This window comes from Lactuca saligna, chromosome 5 (genome assembly GCF_052625555.1).
Source record: "Lactuca saligna cultivar CGN05327 chromosome 5, ASM5262555v1, whole genome shotgun sequence".
NCBI classification, from domain to species: Eukaryota; Viridiplantae; Streptophyta; class Magnoliopsida; order Asterales; family Asteraceae; genus Lactuca; species Lactuca saligna.
In genome coordinates this window covers 120,395,903-120,412,108 of record NC_136421.1, presented here as the reverse complement: position 1 = coordinate 120,412,108, position 16,206 = coordinate 120,395,903, and the positions used below count along the sequence as shown (strand labels likewise).

Sequence of the window (16,206 nt, the reverse complement as noted above, 5' to 3'; positions counted from 1 at the left end):
GATAGCAGAAGTGGCTCTCTTAGGATATTTTTCAGCATGGGACTTGATACGAGTTGCTTCATCATTCAACTCATGAACAACCGAATCAACAGTGGGAAGAGGTGTGCGATGTAAAATTGATCCACACAGGCCTTCAAAATCTGAATGTAATGCTATCAAGAATTGAACCAAGCGTTGCTCTTCTCTTCTATCAATATAAGGCATAAAATCCTTCAACACATCAGGTTCTGTAAGAGCCAACTGATCCCACCAATCCGACATAACTGCATAAAATTCATGAATATTGAGATTGTTCTGTTGGAGGGCTCAAATATCAAAATCTAAGTGATCCCAAACCTCCTTTGCTATGTCATACTTCGCCAACTAAGCACCGATAGACTAGATAAAAAAATTATTAATCCAAGTAATAATCTTGGAGTTATCAGTCTCCCATTAATCTAGTAAAGTTGCATAATTCATAGCCTTCTCGTCTGTTGGTTTCTTCTTGTCACCTTTAACAACCCCCACACAGTCTTGTCTCGCAAGAAATTATTTATAACATAACTCCAATAAGCATAGTTCTTCCATCAAGTTGGATAGTAATAGACTGAAGAGAATCATCTCTTGGGGCCATATTTCCAATATCAGTCAAACGAAAATAACCAAAAAAACAATAAATACAAATAGCATCAACGACAACTAATATCAACAAGACCAACAAACAAAACAAAACCCTCGAAGTCGTATAAACAAATGAATCAAATCAAAATAAATACAAAAACTAGTAAGAAAACCATACCCAAAATTGCAAACAATACGTGAATAGTGTTGATAAATAGTAACTTTGATGAATAGTGTATACCTGATACAACTCGCCCCCAAAACGAAAATACAGTGATCAACCGAACTCTTATCTATGAAAACTAACAAGTGAAAGACATATAACGACTAGTATTTTATATTATTATCAAAGAGAATTACAAATACAATGAAAAGGGAAAGTCATAATATATAGAATAGCTAATTAGTATTTCCTAGCTAAAATGCCCAATCATAAAACCTAGTACAAAATAAAATCCAAAATCTTATTATATATATATATATATATATATATATATATATATATATTTGATACATAAATATTAAATTTTATAATGATGATTAATAAATATCATTTAAATTATACTTAGTCAAATAAAACAAAGTAGAATTTGATAAACCTAAGATACCAGGGACTAAAACTGATAAGTAAAAAAGTTCAATTCCATTTTGGAGAAATGAATAGTATAACTAAATATCTAGAGTCATTTTGTTCCAAATTAATGGAGTTGGATCGAGCATGTTTAATATCTACAATAGAGTAAAATTGGAGTTTGACGTAGGATTGGTGATGCTTTTACCCTTACAATCAGCGCCTTCCATTCTCGGCCCTCTTATGTATTCTGAAAATGGTCAGGTTTCATTTTGTGTCCTCTTGATTTTAAAATTGGATTTAAATGGTAAGGTTTCATTTTGAACAACGAAAAAAATAACAAAATCAATTGATTTTTGTAGATAGATGAAGATGCAGGTTTTATATCCTTCCAAATCCAAATTTAGCTTTATTCTTGTTGTAGATCTGATTTTTATTTATTTATTTATGTTACTTTTTTTTTTTGCAACTCCTAAACAACAAAAATGGTGTTCAATTTTGGGAGGATGAAGATAGAAATGAAAGTATCCTCAGAGACACGTCATCCTATATCCCACATTTGCAGTCTTTTCCATTTTGCAACCTTCATGTGGCTTGCAAGACGTAACATGTTATGATAAGAATCAAGCACCTCTTTCTTCTTTTTTATGTTTACATAAATCTCTAATCTTGCATTACATGAAATCTTTTATCTTGTCATGATCTCAAACACCTTGATACTTCAGATTGTTTGTGGGATTTTAAGAGTCCTTCAAACATTGTCTTTGTGTAACAATGTAGGGGGCTTATTCCTATGTCTATAATCTCATTCGAAGACCTTAATTTCCTTAATTATAAAAGATTCCTGATTTTACACATACCGATATGACAGTGAAGAAAAATTAATAAATATCAAAAGAATGTTATAACAATTATTAAAAATTAACAATTAAAAGAGCATGAAATTCACGACCAAACTAGCTTACAAGGATCATCCGCAATATCAAAAAGTTTTGGACTATGTCCAAAATAAATGACATTAATCCACTAGAAACATTTTTGTAATTTTGTTAAAAAAATATTTTACATGAAATTTAATAAAAATTAACTTAAATCAGTATTTTTCCCTATGACAAAAGCTTATTTGTTTGGCTTCTACCATGTAAATCACGTTTATTCATTTAGTTTATAACTTCTTTACAAGAAAATTACATAAATGGACAAAAAAAAAACTTATTGTAGCTCGTCTCTTGGCTTGTGGTGTAGATATATGCTGAAGGGACCAAAATATCACTAAGAGATATACAGTTAGCTACCAACTACTTTGCTTCAAACAAATGCATTGGGGAAGGAGGATTTGGAAAAGTTTACATGGGAGAACTGTTACATTCTGGTGGTCATATCATGACCGTTGCTGTAAAACGTTTAAATCCCACAAACGAGCACGGAAACCGTGGGTTTAAGAACGAGCGTAACCTTTCCCAATACAGGAATGGTAATATTGTCAACCTCTTGGGATATTGTGATGATGACAACGAGAAAATACTCGTGTATGAGTACGCAGCTAAGCGAAGTCTTGACTTTTATCTAAACAACTATGATCTAAGATGGGTTAGACGCCTTAAAATATGCATTGGAGCAGCTAGCGGACTGGTGTACCTTCATAATCCTGATGGTTACCAAGAAAGCGTATGGCACCTCGATATTAAAAGTGGCAACATCCTACTAGATGAAAACTGGAATGCCAAAATCACAGATTTTGGTCTATCCAAGTTTATTGTTGCTAACCAAGAAAAAAAAACTGTTATATCCGGTGCTGTAGGGACACCTGGTTATTGTGATCCAGTATATATAGAGACAGGCTCACCAACAAAGGAGTCGGATATTTATTCCTTTGGCGTGGTGTTGTTCGAAATGTTGTGTGGGAGGTTGAATACTCCTAATAAATATGAACATCGGTCTTTAGCAGAACTGACAAGAAATTGTTACGAAAAGAGCGACCTAAGTGGAATTATCTTTGGTAATATAAAAGATGAAATAAGTCCTAGTTCGTTGAGATCGTTTGTGACAATTGCTTATCGATGTCTGAGGAGAGATCGTGAAGAGCGTCCATCCATGAAAGAGATCCTGACAACACTTGAAATTGCACTCGAATGTCAAGTACGTAGCTCATTTACTTTCTATGCACTTATTTCTTTATAGTAATCTAAATCTATCTAATTTTTTCATTATTATTTTATGAAAACTAATATATCTTGTTAAAATAACAATGGATGTGATCCAAAGGATGGTGGTTGGATCTTTTACTAGATTATGTTTGTTTACACTACTATGTGTCCAAGTATCATAAGTAAAGTATTATATATAACTAAATCTACACCTCTATTAAGGTTGCACCTCTGAATCTTACACCACCACCAACTCCAAGTTCAAAGAGCAACAATGAGTATCAAAGATCCTTGAAGCCCCTGCTTTGGGAAACAACCCGAGCAACTGTAGGAAGTTTATGGGACGTGTCACATAAACATGGATCAAGGTATGTGGGTTTATTTGATGGAAGTTGATCCTAGTGCTTATAACATGGATGTATCTATGGCATAAGCAAAAGTATCATATTTTGCTTTAGCTTAAAACTGGTGAAACTTCTTACTTTGTAGGGTTCCTGAAATGGATATTAGTGAGCTTGATATGTTGTTTTCCAAATACAAGGATAGCGCTCAGCCAGGTTACAAGACGCCTAAACTAGAAAACCTTTTTTGGGTTAGTTGACTCACACTTTACTTTAACTACTTCTCATGAAATAATGAAGTAAAAGAAACATCTCATTGCTTAATTCTTGTGATAAAATCTTTCACATAATTTATAAGCATTCATAAGTAAATTTGATAATTTTCTTAAATTTCGATTACAGGTTCATCCGGACAGAGCAAGTAGTTGCAGAATTATGCTTCAAGACATAAAGCTTCCTATAGCTGATATCATAGTAAGTTCATTAATTATGAGTATGCCAAAATATGGTATGGAACCAAAAAACCGATAATCGAGCCAAGTCAAAACTTTTTTCATTCAAGCTAACAACAACCCCATTTATTTAAGAAAGTAGGTTGTGAATCATTATCCTAACAACATGCTCAATTTCGAACTAGGTTCACTTCCCTATGGTTAGTATGCTAATATGCTTGTAAATTATTATAATACATTCAACTCTTCAAGTGTAATGGATTTCTACGTTAGCATTTCATGGGTCCGGATCCGATGTGAACCTAAAATATCGTAAAAACTACCACTAATCATTCTTTTTATTTTTTTACATTAAAAAAAAAAAATTTGAACTGTAGGCCTGTCTTAGATTTGTATCATATGATTTTGGATGAAAACATTTTAGATCATAACACTTTCAACAAAATCAAGTTTTTATCTTGTAACAATTTTGGATTATAACATTCTTGCAATTGTATAATTTTGAATTTCAAAATTTATAATTAAGGACCATAGCATTTTTGTATAATAGCATTTTTGTATAATATCATTTTCAACAAAATAAGGTTTTTTCATATAGAGTTTGGTTTATAAAAAATGATGTTTATAAAACTTTGAATCAAAACAACAACATGAATTATATCATTTTGAATCATATAATATTTTAAATTATTTTATTCCGGCGCAAATCATCATTTTGGATCGTAACTTTTTACATCATAACATTTCAACCGAATTAAGTCTTTGTCTCGTACAAGCGTTAACTTTTTAGATCATGACGTCTCAACCAAATCAAGTTTTTGTCTTGAGAGTTGGATCATAACATTTTTTTGGATCGTAAATTTTTTAGTAATATGGACAGCCCCTTAACGTTTCTTATAATAAGGAGGAAAAACCATTTTACATTATATTTTATAAAATCTAACGTTTCCTTAAATGAAAGTGAGAACACTTAAAAGATATTTAAAAAAAAAAAAACTTTTTGCAAACTCACAAGTAGAGAATCATTTATTTTTATGACATTTAGAGACATTTTTTTGGATTTTTTAAAAATGTATAGAATTACATATTTTTTTTTGGGACCAGTCTCATGTAGTTTTAGGCACCCATCTCAGAACATCTGTTCTTTTTAGACCGGTCCCGCAAGGTCTCATATCGTCCCGTGTTTTCTCAAATTGTCTTTTTCTAGGTCCGGCCTTATTTTAGAATGGCTCGGTCTTAATGTATTTTGGGTACAGCCGATCTTTTTTTTTTCATGTATAATCTATTTGCAGTTTGCCACGAGAATGACAAAAATATCGGGGATGGAATCTATGTTGGGTTTTTGCCAAGACTTTCAAACAACATGCTTGCAGGACTTGTCCAACCAACCAATTTTTTGGCCTGGGCAAAAACAAAAAATAGGTGCTTTGAAAAACATATTTCCACTAAATTAGTAAATTTTGCGAAGACATAATATGCAATTGATGAACGTCGAAGTATGTAGTTATAACAATCATACATTTCAACTAATTAGACACTAATTAACTATAACAAATAAACAGTTTTGTTTATTATAAACAAACTTGAGATAAATTATAAAGCAAAAAACTAAAATAGTTAGTAGAAGTAGAATCTGAGACCTTTAGTAAATTCAAAACTATAGTTAACTTTTTAAAAATAAATTAAATAATTTTATTTATAAAACATGAGGTAAATAAGAAAACAAATAACATTAGTTACATGGATTAAAACATGAGAACTTCAGTCTTCATTAGTAAACGAACCACATTCAAAGACAAAATGTTCAAAGATGCACACGGCTGCCAATACAAAACTACTAATGTACGTTAATGAAAACAAATCTCAAACACGAGGCTCCAACCAAATGCATGTGCCCATTGCAGCATTATTTAATAAGTTGTGTTTGTGTTCAGAATGCCATCCTTGCGTTAGATTCTTCCGATGTGAATGTCGATCAAGTTTATGATCTTAATGAATTTTGTCCAACAAATGAAGAAATGGAGATGCTATCGGTAAAGACTTCTCACTTCTTTCCTATGTTAGTTTGTATTCTTTCTAATATATCCATACGTAACAAATTAGATGGAAAATTATGTTAGACAGTATATATATATATATATATATATATATATATATATATATATATATATATATATATATATATATATATATATATATATATATATATATATATATATATATATATATATATATATATATATATATATATATATATATATATATATATATATACACTTTTTTCTGACTTGTCCTGAGCGAGCAGTTGAAAATATTTAAATCTTCAGGACCAATCCTCTTCAATGCACATTTCAGATTTAGTTTTTTATGGCATAATGTAAACAAAAATAGTTACTTTTTTTAGTCTTTGTGATTTTACCTTTTTTTTCTTTTCAAAATGCACATATACCACTTTCTTGAGTAGTTATTATTGGGCATATCTTTAAGGCTAGAGGGAGTGGTAACACTCCTAGCACATTGTCACATAGGATTTTTAGTTCTTTTTATGACACATTGGCTTGCCATGTATAGCACAAAAATGTAGGGAGTGTTAGTGTTTGATTTTAAATAGGTTTTATTTTGAAAAAGAAAAAAAGAACAGAAAAAACAAACAACCAATAGTTTTGTAGTCAAAAGGTAAACAGCCAATAACAACTCAATAATCTTTCTCTCTCTTCTCGTTGAGTCCATAACGACTTATAGCTAGCGACTCTAGCAAGTCTTAAGAGAATGGTTTAACATTGCTTGGCGACTCTTTTGGCGAGAGGGGTGGCGAGGCCACTCCCTCTAGCCTAATTGACCATACTTTGATTGCATGAACCTCCTTATGTTGTTTATTTTTCTTTGCATCTTTATCATGCATGTTATTTTTTCGATCCTTAATCCTAACAATAGTGGCTAGAGTTATTCGTAATCTGCAATCATATTTCTACATCTCAGAACTATGCGGGAGACAAGGAAATACTTGGAGAGTGTGAACAGGTATTTTTAATCATAGATTGGAAGTTTCATTGCAGAAAGATATATATAATCGCACCTTAGATAACACATTTAGTTGTCCTTTTAGTTCTTCTTGGAGTGTGCAAAGATCCCAAGGATGAATTCAAAACTACAAGTATTTGCATTTGCAATTACTTTTAGCCGCAGGGTGAATATTCTCACAAAATTAATCCTTTTGCTATTTGACAAAAGATTTATGTCTGGCTTAGCTTGTTTATGTCTTTTCGTTCAAAAAAATCGCAGGTTAACAATTTTAGAGACACCCTAAATATTATCAAAGATGTTAATAAAGAGGTGAGTTTCATTTAGGTATTTAATATTTAATTCACTAGAGCTCATACCCTCTTAAATGAGGAAGTATCATGTTAGCTTTATTTAGGCTACCCTCATGCACCCTTCATATTACGAACATATTTATACTTGCACCAGTTTGTTTAGTCTTAACTTCATCTGCAAAATTTAGATCAAGGAATCAACAAAGCTGGCTAAGATAATGCAAATAATTCTCATGTTAGGGAACAAATTAAATGCAGGCATAGCTCAAGGTACAACACAAAGCCATATCTTAAATATCTTTATATATCGGAGGTTATATTTCCAATCCTTGTTTCATACAATGACATATATCATCTATGTTGCAGGATCTGCCGAAGGATTCAAATTAGGCAGCCTTGAGAGATTGGGTTATACATGGGCAAGAGACAAGAACATCACATTATTGCATTTCTTATGCAAGGTACAGCCTTGACTCTTAATTTTGATCATATATCACTTAATTACTAAAAAGATAGCTATAAGTAATATCCACTTAACCAAGCATCCGCACATAAATCCTTTGAAATAAAGTAACCTCTGGTTGCCCAAACAATCTTTCAATAGATCTGGAAATCAAGTTTGTGACAAAATCGATCACACTGGACCACAAGATAGCCAAACAAGAGAAAATCTATTTCCTAATAACTAGTATACATGCCAAGCCAATGGTACTGATTCAAGCCGAATAGAATTAAACAGAAATTCACTATGCTAAAACAATGTATAAGAATACAGTAAGAAGCAAGACACAATAGAACTTTTACATGGAACACCCAACCTAGAAAATACAACTAAAACAAAGCCACTATATGGCCGTGTTGTTTACCAATAAGTCTGTCCTAGTTTGAACATGAGATAACTGGTAATCTTGATATCCTTCCAGATAAAAACCCATATCTCTTAAACCAAATTGCCTCCATAAATGCTTTAGTTAGAAGTATACTTAACTTAAACGTAGTCCACCTTAAGTTCTTTTGTTACAGCCATATAGTCAACTGTAGACCGTAACTATTGGCACCACCATCTAAACTCCTCTAATGGTTCCACCGCCTAAACTGAACACATACTCGATCCACGATTGATCTCCCATACAACCTTATGATGACCTTTCCACGGGTTCATAATGTATTTTCTAGCAATGTTAACTGTATGAATATTGAACATATTAAGACTTCAAAACAAATTTCAGTAAGAAATCTAAACACAAGCTGAATGATACAAAGAGTTTTATAGTTAGTTTTAGAGATTAAACAGATACAATCAACAACCTATTAACAAAATTAAATTGATCAAACAGAGAAATAAATCAGTAATCGAAAGCAACCAGATCACTATGTATGATCTGGGAGAGTATTTTCTCAACACAACTTTTAACTAAAGAGCTTGAAGAAAACCCTGAAATATACGCTTCAGAGAATGAAGATGAAGAACAGCTTGGTAACATGACATCTGATGGATTAAAGAGTTTTTATATACAAGTTCCAGCCCATATATGTTTTTAGCTTCACATAGCCTACATTCCAGCTGCTTCAGCCCACTAAACTGTAAGCCCATGTAACACATTAATGAACGTTACTGCAACATTTAATTAAGAAACAAATAATAACAAATTTAATACGCAAAACTTATTATTAATACAAATTTGTTATGAAACGTTTAGGTCCTTCCCCTCTTTTTCCACATACAAGTATCCTTTCCGACTCTAGAAGTGCCTTGTGTAAAATCAATTTGGATTAACAAATCCATCAACTACACAAGCCATATCGGAAATCTAGCATTCCTATCTAACAAAGAAATATTGTGCTTTAGTAATACATAACTAATCAAGCATATCAACAATTCTAAATAAATTAATAACAAACCCGCAAGATCTGATGCTAATTGTGGAAAAAGTCAACCAAAGAACATCATCAATTTCCTTGAGAATATTTATACACATGGAACAAACGATAGTAATTTAGAATTCGAGTTTGCACCCAATAATGATTATAAATTGACATGCATTATAATATAAAATGAAGAGAGACACCAGAAATTTTAGGTGGAAAACCCATTTTAGAAAAGTCAGAGCGACGCCGAGAACAAATTCACTCTATCAATGGGGTGTTTAAGGTAAACAGTTTTTATTTTCCGTCTTTCGTTTTCCCTTTTCAGTTTTCATTTTTCGTTTTCGGTTTTCATTGGAAAATTTTGAAAACACGTTTAGTTAAAACTTATTCATTTTGATTTTCAATTTTAGAGAATTAGAAAACGCGTTTAGATGTATATATTTCTATCAGTTTTCATTTTTAGAAAACGGTAGCCAGTAGGGTGGGCGTGGGGGCAGAGGGGGGGGGGGGGAATGGTAGTGTTGATGATGGCGACGATGGTGGTGGTCGTGGCAGCGACAGTGGTGGTGGCGGGGGTGGTGATGCTGGTGATGGGGTAGTGGTGGTGGTGATGGTAGGTCGGTGATTGTTATACTGGTGTTTGTTGGGTGGGTGTGTGTACTTCTGTGTTTGTGTGTGTGTGTATATAGGGGTGGAGGTGGGTGTGGGTGTGGGTGTGTGTTTGTGGGTGTGGATGTGAGTGGGGGTTGGGGTAGGTGTGTATTTGTAGGTGTGTGTGTGTGTTTGTGGGGATGAAGGTGGGTATGGGTGTGTATGTGTTTGTGAGTGGGGGTTGGGGTAGGGGTGTGTGTTGGTGGGGTGTGGATGTGGGTGGGGGTTGGGTTGGGTGTCTGTTTAGGGGTGTGTGTGTGTGTATGCGTGTGTGTGTGTGTGTTTGTAGGGGTGGTGGTGGGGGTGTGTATGGTTGTGTGTTTGTGTGTATGTGTGTGTGTGTGTTCGTATGGGTAGGGGTGGGTGTGGCTGTGTGTTTGATTTTTTGTGTATGTTTGTGTGTTTGTGGTTGTGTGTGTGTGAGGGGGGGGGGATTGGGTAGGGGTTGGGGTAGGTGTGGGTAGGTAGGGGTGTGGTGGGTTGGGGGGTGGTAAGGTGGGGGTAGAGTGCGTGTTCATATTTTAGAAAAATTTTGGAATTAGAAAAATATGGAAAACAATAATTATTGGTTTTCCAAAAATTTCTAACTTTTTTGTAATTTTAAAAAACGGAAAATTTTCATTTCCCGTGAAAAATTGAGAAAAATAGACAAATTAAACGCGTTTTCAAAATTCTCATTTTTCTTTGAAAATTTTTCTGGAAAACGGTTCATTTTTCCGCAACCAAACGCATCCTCAGATTTTCACATCTTATAAGTACATGAGCTCTGACTATGTATTTAAATTGCTAGGATTTTATCTCTCCAAGGATAAATATAGATATAGATAAACCAACAAATCTATCCTAGTTTTGCTGATAATGTGACAAACATACAAACACATAAGAGAAATTAAGAACACAAGGATTTAACACTACTGTTCAGAGTAATCATTTTTTATCCACATGCAGACTATAGAAATTTTATTAGATTCGTAGTTGTCATAATGCTTTACAAAAGTACAATAAGATGTTTTAATAATATTAATAATAAAAAAAAAAAAACATGACCAAGGACTGCTTAGGTGCAAGGGGTGACTCCTTTTTTTCCACATATGCTCTTTCGGGAGCGGGATCCCAATATCCCATTGTTAAGTTTCAATAGCGGCAATAAGGTCAAGATTTATCCAATTACATCGGCAACTTAGACATAAAACAATGTGCATTTTTGTCCCTTAATGTTGTGTTGATTTAAAAGTAGGAGTGGGTTTGGAGACACATATTCACAAAATAAAATACTTTACAACACAAAACATAAACAAATTTCAGGAAAATTAAGAATGAGCGAATGCAAAAGAAGACCATTTACAAACAAAATTAACAATGTTTTCAGTATCATGGAATGTCATTTTTATAATGTTATGACTTTGGGTGCATACATACTGCTATTCCATATTTACAGGTTATTGCCGAGCAAACGCCTGAGTTGTTGTATTTTTACAATGATATGACTCACTTGCAAGATGCATATTGGGTATGTCTAATACCTTAAAATTAGTTGAGTTTCTTCCTAGCAATGTGGACGCCTAAGGCTGACATGTAATCTTTTTTCCATTTGGGTAATCACATCAAACCATTAGATACAAATTAAAGATTTGTATGACGAGAAGTCTGCAATAATCAATAGTTTTCAGAAGGTTAAGCAGGAATTCAGTTCTTCAGTCAGTGATGGGAGCGTATCTGCTAAATTTCGAAAGGTAATTAAATATATGTTTGTTTAATTTTCATGTATCTTTAGTATAATGGGTTGGAAATTGTGAATGAGGATGGCCAAATATTTTATTGAATTGAACACTAAACAATCAAGATAACAATTAATGACTTAGATTAATGTGGTTTAATCATTGAGTTGACAACATTTTAAACCCATTTATGTATCTCATAACTGGAAAGACTATTTAGCTTCGTACCAGGCTTTGAAGGATTCCATAATCAAGAGTACTGAATTTGGATCCTTTAGTGAGTGACCAACAACACTTTCAACCTCTTACGATGTGTGATTTCTGTAATTTATCAGGGTCAATGGAAATTTCACATATGTAGTAGTATCCTAAATCTAAATATTTTAAGCAGTGTAGATTTAGGAGCTCCTTTATATGTAACCTTTTGTTTGTTTCCTTTTCCCAAATTATATACGTCCCCCGTATGATTAAGGATGTATGTGTGGATAAAGTGTTACATATTCCATATGTTGGGTTTAAGGCCATACATATTGTGTCCACATGAGAAAGATAATAATTCATACAATTAGTAATGACTATTTTCAATATTGGCTATATTTTCTTTCAAAAAAGTACACTAATTCTACATCTACTCTCCAGGCCTTGAGGCCATTTCTTGATAGTGCTGATGCAAAACTCCCATCTTTGATCTCCCTGTTTGATGAAGTGGTAAGTCTTTTAATCAAGTCCTTTAATTATTATATATGTTCACTCTAACATCATTTAGAAATGAACAAGAAAAGTATTAATTTACTTTGTAACAAGAATACATGTCTTGCAGTATCTGGACATAGAGTCACTTGTCATATATTTTGGAGAGGATCCAGATTATTATTCATGGAGACAAGGTTTGTTGTAGTTTTTAATGGCACTATCGTGATTCTCAAAGTATAAAGAAAGGTTTTATTAGCTATTAATGGTATATGTGTACCATGATATAATTTGTATCACAACATAATAAGAGAAGTCTTGTGACACTGCTATTAACAGAAAAGTAAAAGGGTATGTATATGTAGGGCAAGTTGGATAGAATATTGTCGCCGTTATCAGTTTTAGTCAGAAAAATGGTTTATAAGACTAGTGATTCAAGTGTAGAGGGATTTTGTTGGAGTTCCTTTCGCATTTATATTGACTAAAACTAATCACGCCAATCAAAGTCTATCTAATAGACCCTATATATACCTGCCTGGCCTCTTAATTTTGTGTTGACAGCAGTGTCACAAGAGTGATGTTATTATGTTAGAAGAAAAATTAGATCATCCAACACATATACCATTAATATGGAAATGCAAATATAATGTTGTTAAGTATATAGATATAGTTATTAAAATCAATAAGCTACGTGGTTTTGTATTAAAATCAAATTCCATGTATCCTAAAACATCTCGTACTAAAAGTTCTCTAATTTAATCGATCATGCCAAAAATTTACTCCTTGATTTTTAAAACGAGCACACTTGGAAGAGAGAATGAGTGATCTTATCTATTCTAATAAATGAATGTTTTTTGCTACATGTCAAACTCTCATTTAAACAATATTCTAAATAACGTAAGGCGTGACTTGGCGGCAATGTCAAGCCTCAAACTTTTTCGAATTATATGGCGAGTCACGTCGTTTGGAAGGCGTGCCATAAGTCGGCAAATTTATATATAATTAATAATTTTATATAAATCTTCTACTATTATTCATTTTTATATACATATATGACTTAAGGCGACAATTTGTCAAAGCTCAGCAGCAACTACATGCCTTGGAGTCGTGGTGAGCCATGGCGGAGCCATGACGAGCTTTTTAGAAACTTACATTTAATTTGCCAAATGTCATTTTGTGGCTATTTTGAATTATTTTTTTTCTATATGTTATTTTATTACTTTTTCTATTTTATTAAATTTCACATAATATTTTAAATATAATAATTAAATAAATATGGTAATAAATGGATATCAATTTCATTAATAAACTTACGTTTTCATTTCAAAAAATTTAAATTGAGGCTCATTAGTTTTTTTTTAATTATTTGTTTAAATTTAAAAGATAAAAAACATTTCAATTGTAATATTTTTTTTTATTTCCTTATAAATTCAAAGTTCTCAAATATTTTAACTTTTATATTTAATTTTTTTTAAATTAACTCATATAATACATGGGTCTCACAACTAGTTAAAAAAATAAAGAAAGAAATGTTAGAAAGGATGGAAAAAAAAACTAAAGAATTTATAGTTGATGTGATATTTTAAGATACATGATTTTGATAAGGCTAATCAATTATCATACAAAACGACGTAGATTAATAGCTTTAATACCAAAACTTATATACTTAACAATAAGATGTTTGCTTTCCTATATATATATATATATATATATATATATATATATATATATATATATATATATATATATATATATATATATATATATATATATATATATATATATATATATATATAAAGAGAGAGAGAGAGAGAGTAAATTACCGAAATCATCTCTATGGTTTGGTCAAAATTGCATGTTTGGTCCTTAACTTGTTTTTGCACTTGGATCGTCCATGTGGTTTGATTTTGTTGCGTTTTCCGTCTCTATGATTTGGTCAAAATTTCACGTTTGGTCCCTAACTTTATGTGTGTAAGGGACGAAAAACGCAACAAAAATCAAATCACAGGAACGATCCAAGTGCAAAAAAAAAATTAGAGACCAAATGTGCAATTTTGAATAAACCATAAGGATGATTTCAATAATTTGCACACATATATATAAATACACACACACACACACATAGAGAGAGAGAGAGAGAGTAAATTACCGAAATCATCTCTATGGTTTGTCAAAATTGCATGTTTGGTCCCTAACTTGTTTTTTCACTCGGATCGTCCATGTGGTTTGATTTTGTTGCGTTTTTCGTCTCTATGGTTTGCTCAAAATTGCACGTTTGGTCCCTAACTTTATGTATGTAAGGGACGAAAAACGCAACAAAATTATATCACATGGACGATCCGAGTGCAAAAAAAAAAAAAAATTAGGGACCAAATGTACAATTTTGAATAAACCACAGGGATGCTTTGAATAATTTACTCATATATATATATATATATATATATATATATATATATATATATATATATATATATATATATATATATATATATACATTTGTGTTTGTGAGACTATGAGACTATATTTTTTGTATTGAAATATTTTGATTTTCTATGTTTCCAAAAAATATAATATATGAAATATTATAATATTATAAAATAATATTGTTAATACATTTTACACTAATGTATTCATAAAACATATAATGTTACAATAATATATAAGTTATACTTTTATGAACAATATAATATGAGAACAATTTAGTAGAGAAAAACTCATCCCTAGGTGTTACAAAATTAGTTTCGTCTCAAATGAACATATATATATATATATATATATATATATATATATATATATATATATATATATATATATATATATATATATATATATATATATATATATATATATATAAAATCTCTAATCACCCTCTCTTGCATGTTTCATTGTCACCACGAATACTTCTTTTTTCCAAGCTCTGTAAAGAAACAAACTAGATTATAATAATAGTGTATCGCAAGAATCTAAATTTATAAAAAGAAAAGATAACAACATATCTATTCTCCAACTAAGAATAGTCGAGCTGGTTTTTTTTGTTATTGTTCAAGTAATTAGATAATATGTGGTTAAATTGTTCTTTCTTATTTTGTAGAAGGATCTATCATGATTCTTTCCGTTTGTTTTTACAGTTATAACTTCTCTAGTGAATTTTATCGAGTTGTTCAAGAAAGCACACAATCATAATAAAATGAAGGTTGATGCTAGAAAGATGAAATTGGAGACAAATGGTGATGAAGAATGAGGCAACAATTATAACTTCTACCAAAAGAAAGTCATAACATAGCAATCAATGCCTTACTTCTGTAACCCTTAAGCTAGTGCAAAGTGTTTAAGTTTTTTCGGATTAATATAAATAAGATAGTAAGGTTTGACCAACATGTGAAATCATTAATAAAACCGTAAATCTTTACACTCTTTATGTTGTTTATTCTCCTGATTTTCGTGCTTATATTACTCATTGATCTTCATATGTGCACATAATTGACACATAATAATGTTTTTTTTCATGTAGATAAACTTAAGTTGTACAAGAATATAAAATGTATGCTATGTGATATTTAATAACTTGAACCAGACAAATAAACAATATAGTATTCCGAAATAACGATAATACAAATAAAGTATCATCAATAAGTGCATGTTTCACTTCCTCGTATTCTTATACGAGAGCCAAAACAGGACAGAAATATAGGCGATACAACCATAACCTATATGTTAATTATGAAAAGGTAAACCAATCCATTTATAATGAAAAAATAAAAATTACCAAGAGGTAAACCCCTTCATTTTCCATACTACCAAAAAAACAAACTCACTAATAAGACCAATTAGTTGCAATTGAGTTTTGAAACAT

General features: G+C 31.5%; 1 protein-coding gene across 2 annotated transcripts in view; it reads left to right on the top strand.

Moving 5' to 3' along the window:
* Positions 1-15,767, top strand: part of LOC144997998 (uncharacterized) — a 32,316-nt gene extending 16,549 nt beyond the window's left edge. Inside the window, exons 2-16 of one of the 2 annotated variants that reach the window (XM_078957843.1) lie at positions 2,417-3,310; positions 3,541-3,686; positions 3,808-3,910; positions 4,062-4,133; positions 6,046-6,144; positions 7,091-7,132; positions 7,218-7,298; positions 7,394-7,444; positions 7,614-7,695; positions 7,792-7,886; positions 11,384-11,455; positions 11,562-11,678; positions 12,303-12,371; positions 12,484-12,550; positions 15,482-15,767. In XM_078957843.1, coding sequence (XP_078813969.1) covers positions 2,417-3,310; positions 3,541-3,686; positions 3,808-3,910; positions 4,062-4,133; positions 6,046-6,144; positions 7,091-7,132; positions 7,218-7,298; positions 7,394-7,444; positions 7,614-7,695; positions 7,792-7,886; positions 11,384-11,455; positions 11,562-11,678; positions 12,303-12,371; positions 12,484-12,550; positions 15,482-15,594 — 2,103 coding nt within the window. In that variant the 3' untranslated portion in view covers positions 15,595-15,767. The remainder of the gene's footprint in view (positions 1-2,416; positions 3,311-3,540; positions 3,687-3,807; positions 3,911-4,061; positions 4,134-6,045; positions 6,145-7,090; positions 7,133-7,217; positions 7,299-7,393; positions 7,445-7,613; positions 7,696-7,791; positions 7,887-11,383; positions 11,456-11,561; positions 11,679-12,302; positions 12,372-12,483; positions 12,551-15,481) is intronic. The other variant, XM_078957844.1, reaches the window with a different exon arrangement.
* The last annotated feature ends 439 nt before the right edge of the window (positions 15,768-16,206 follow it).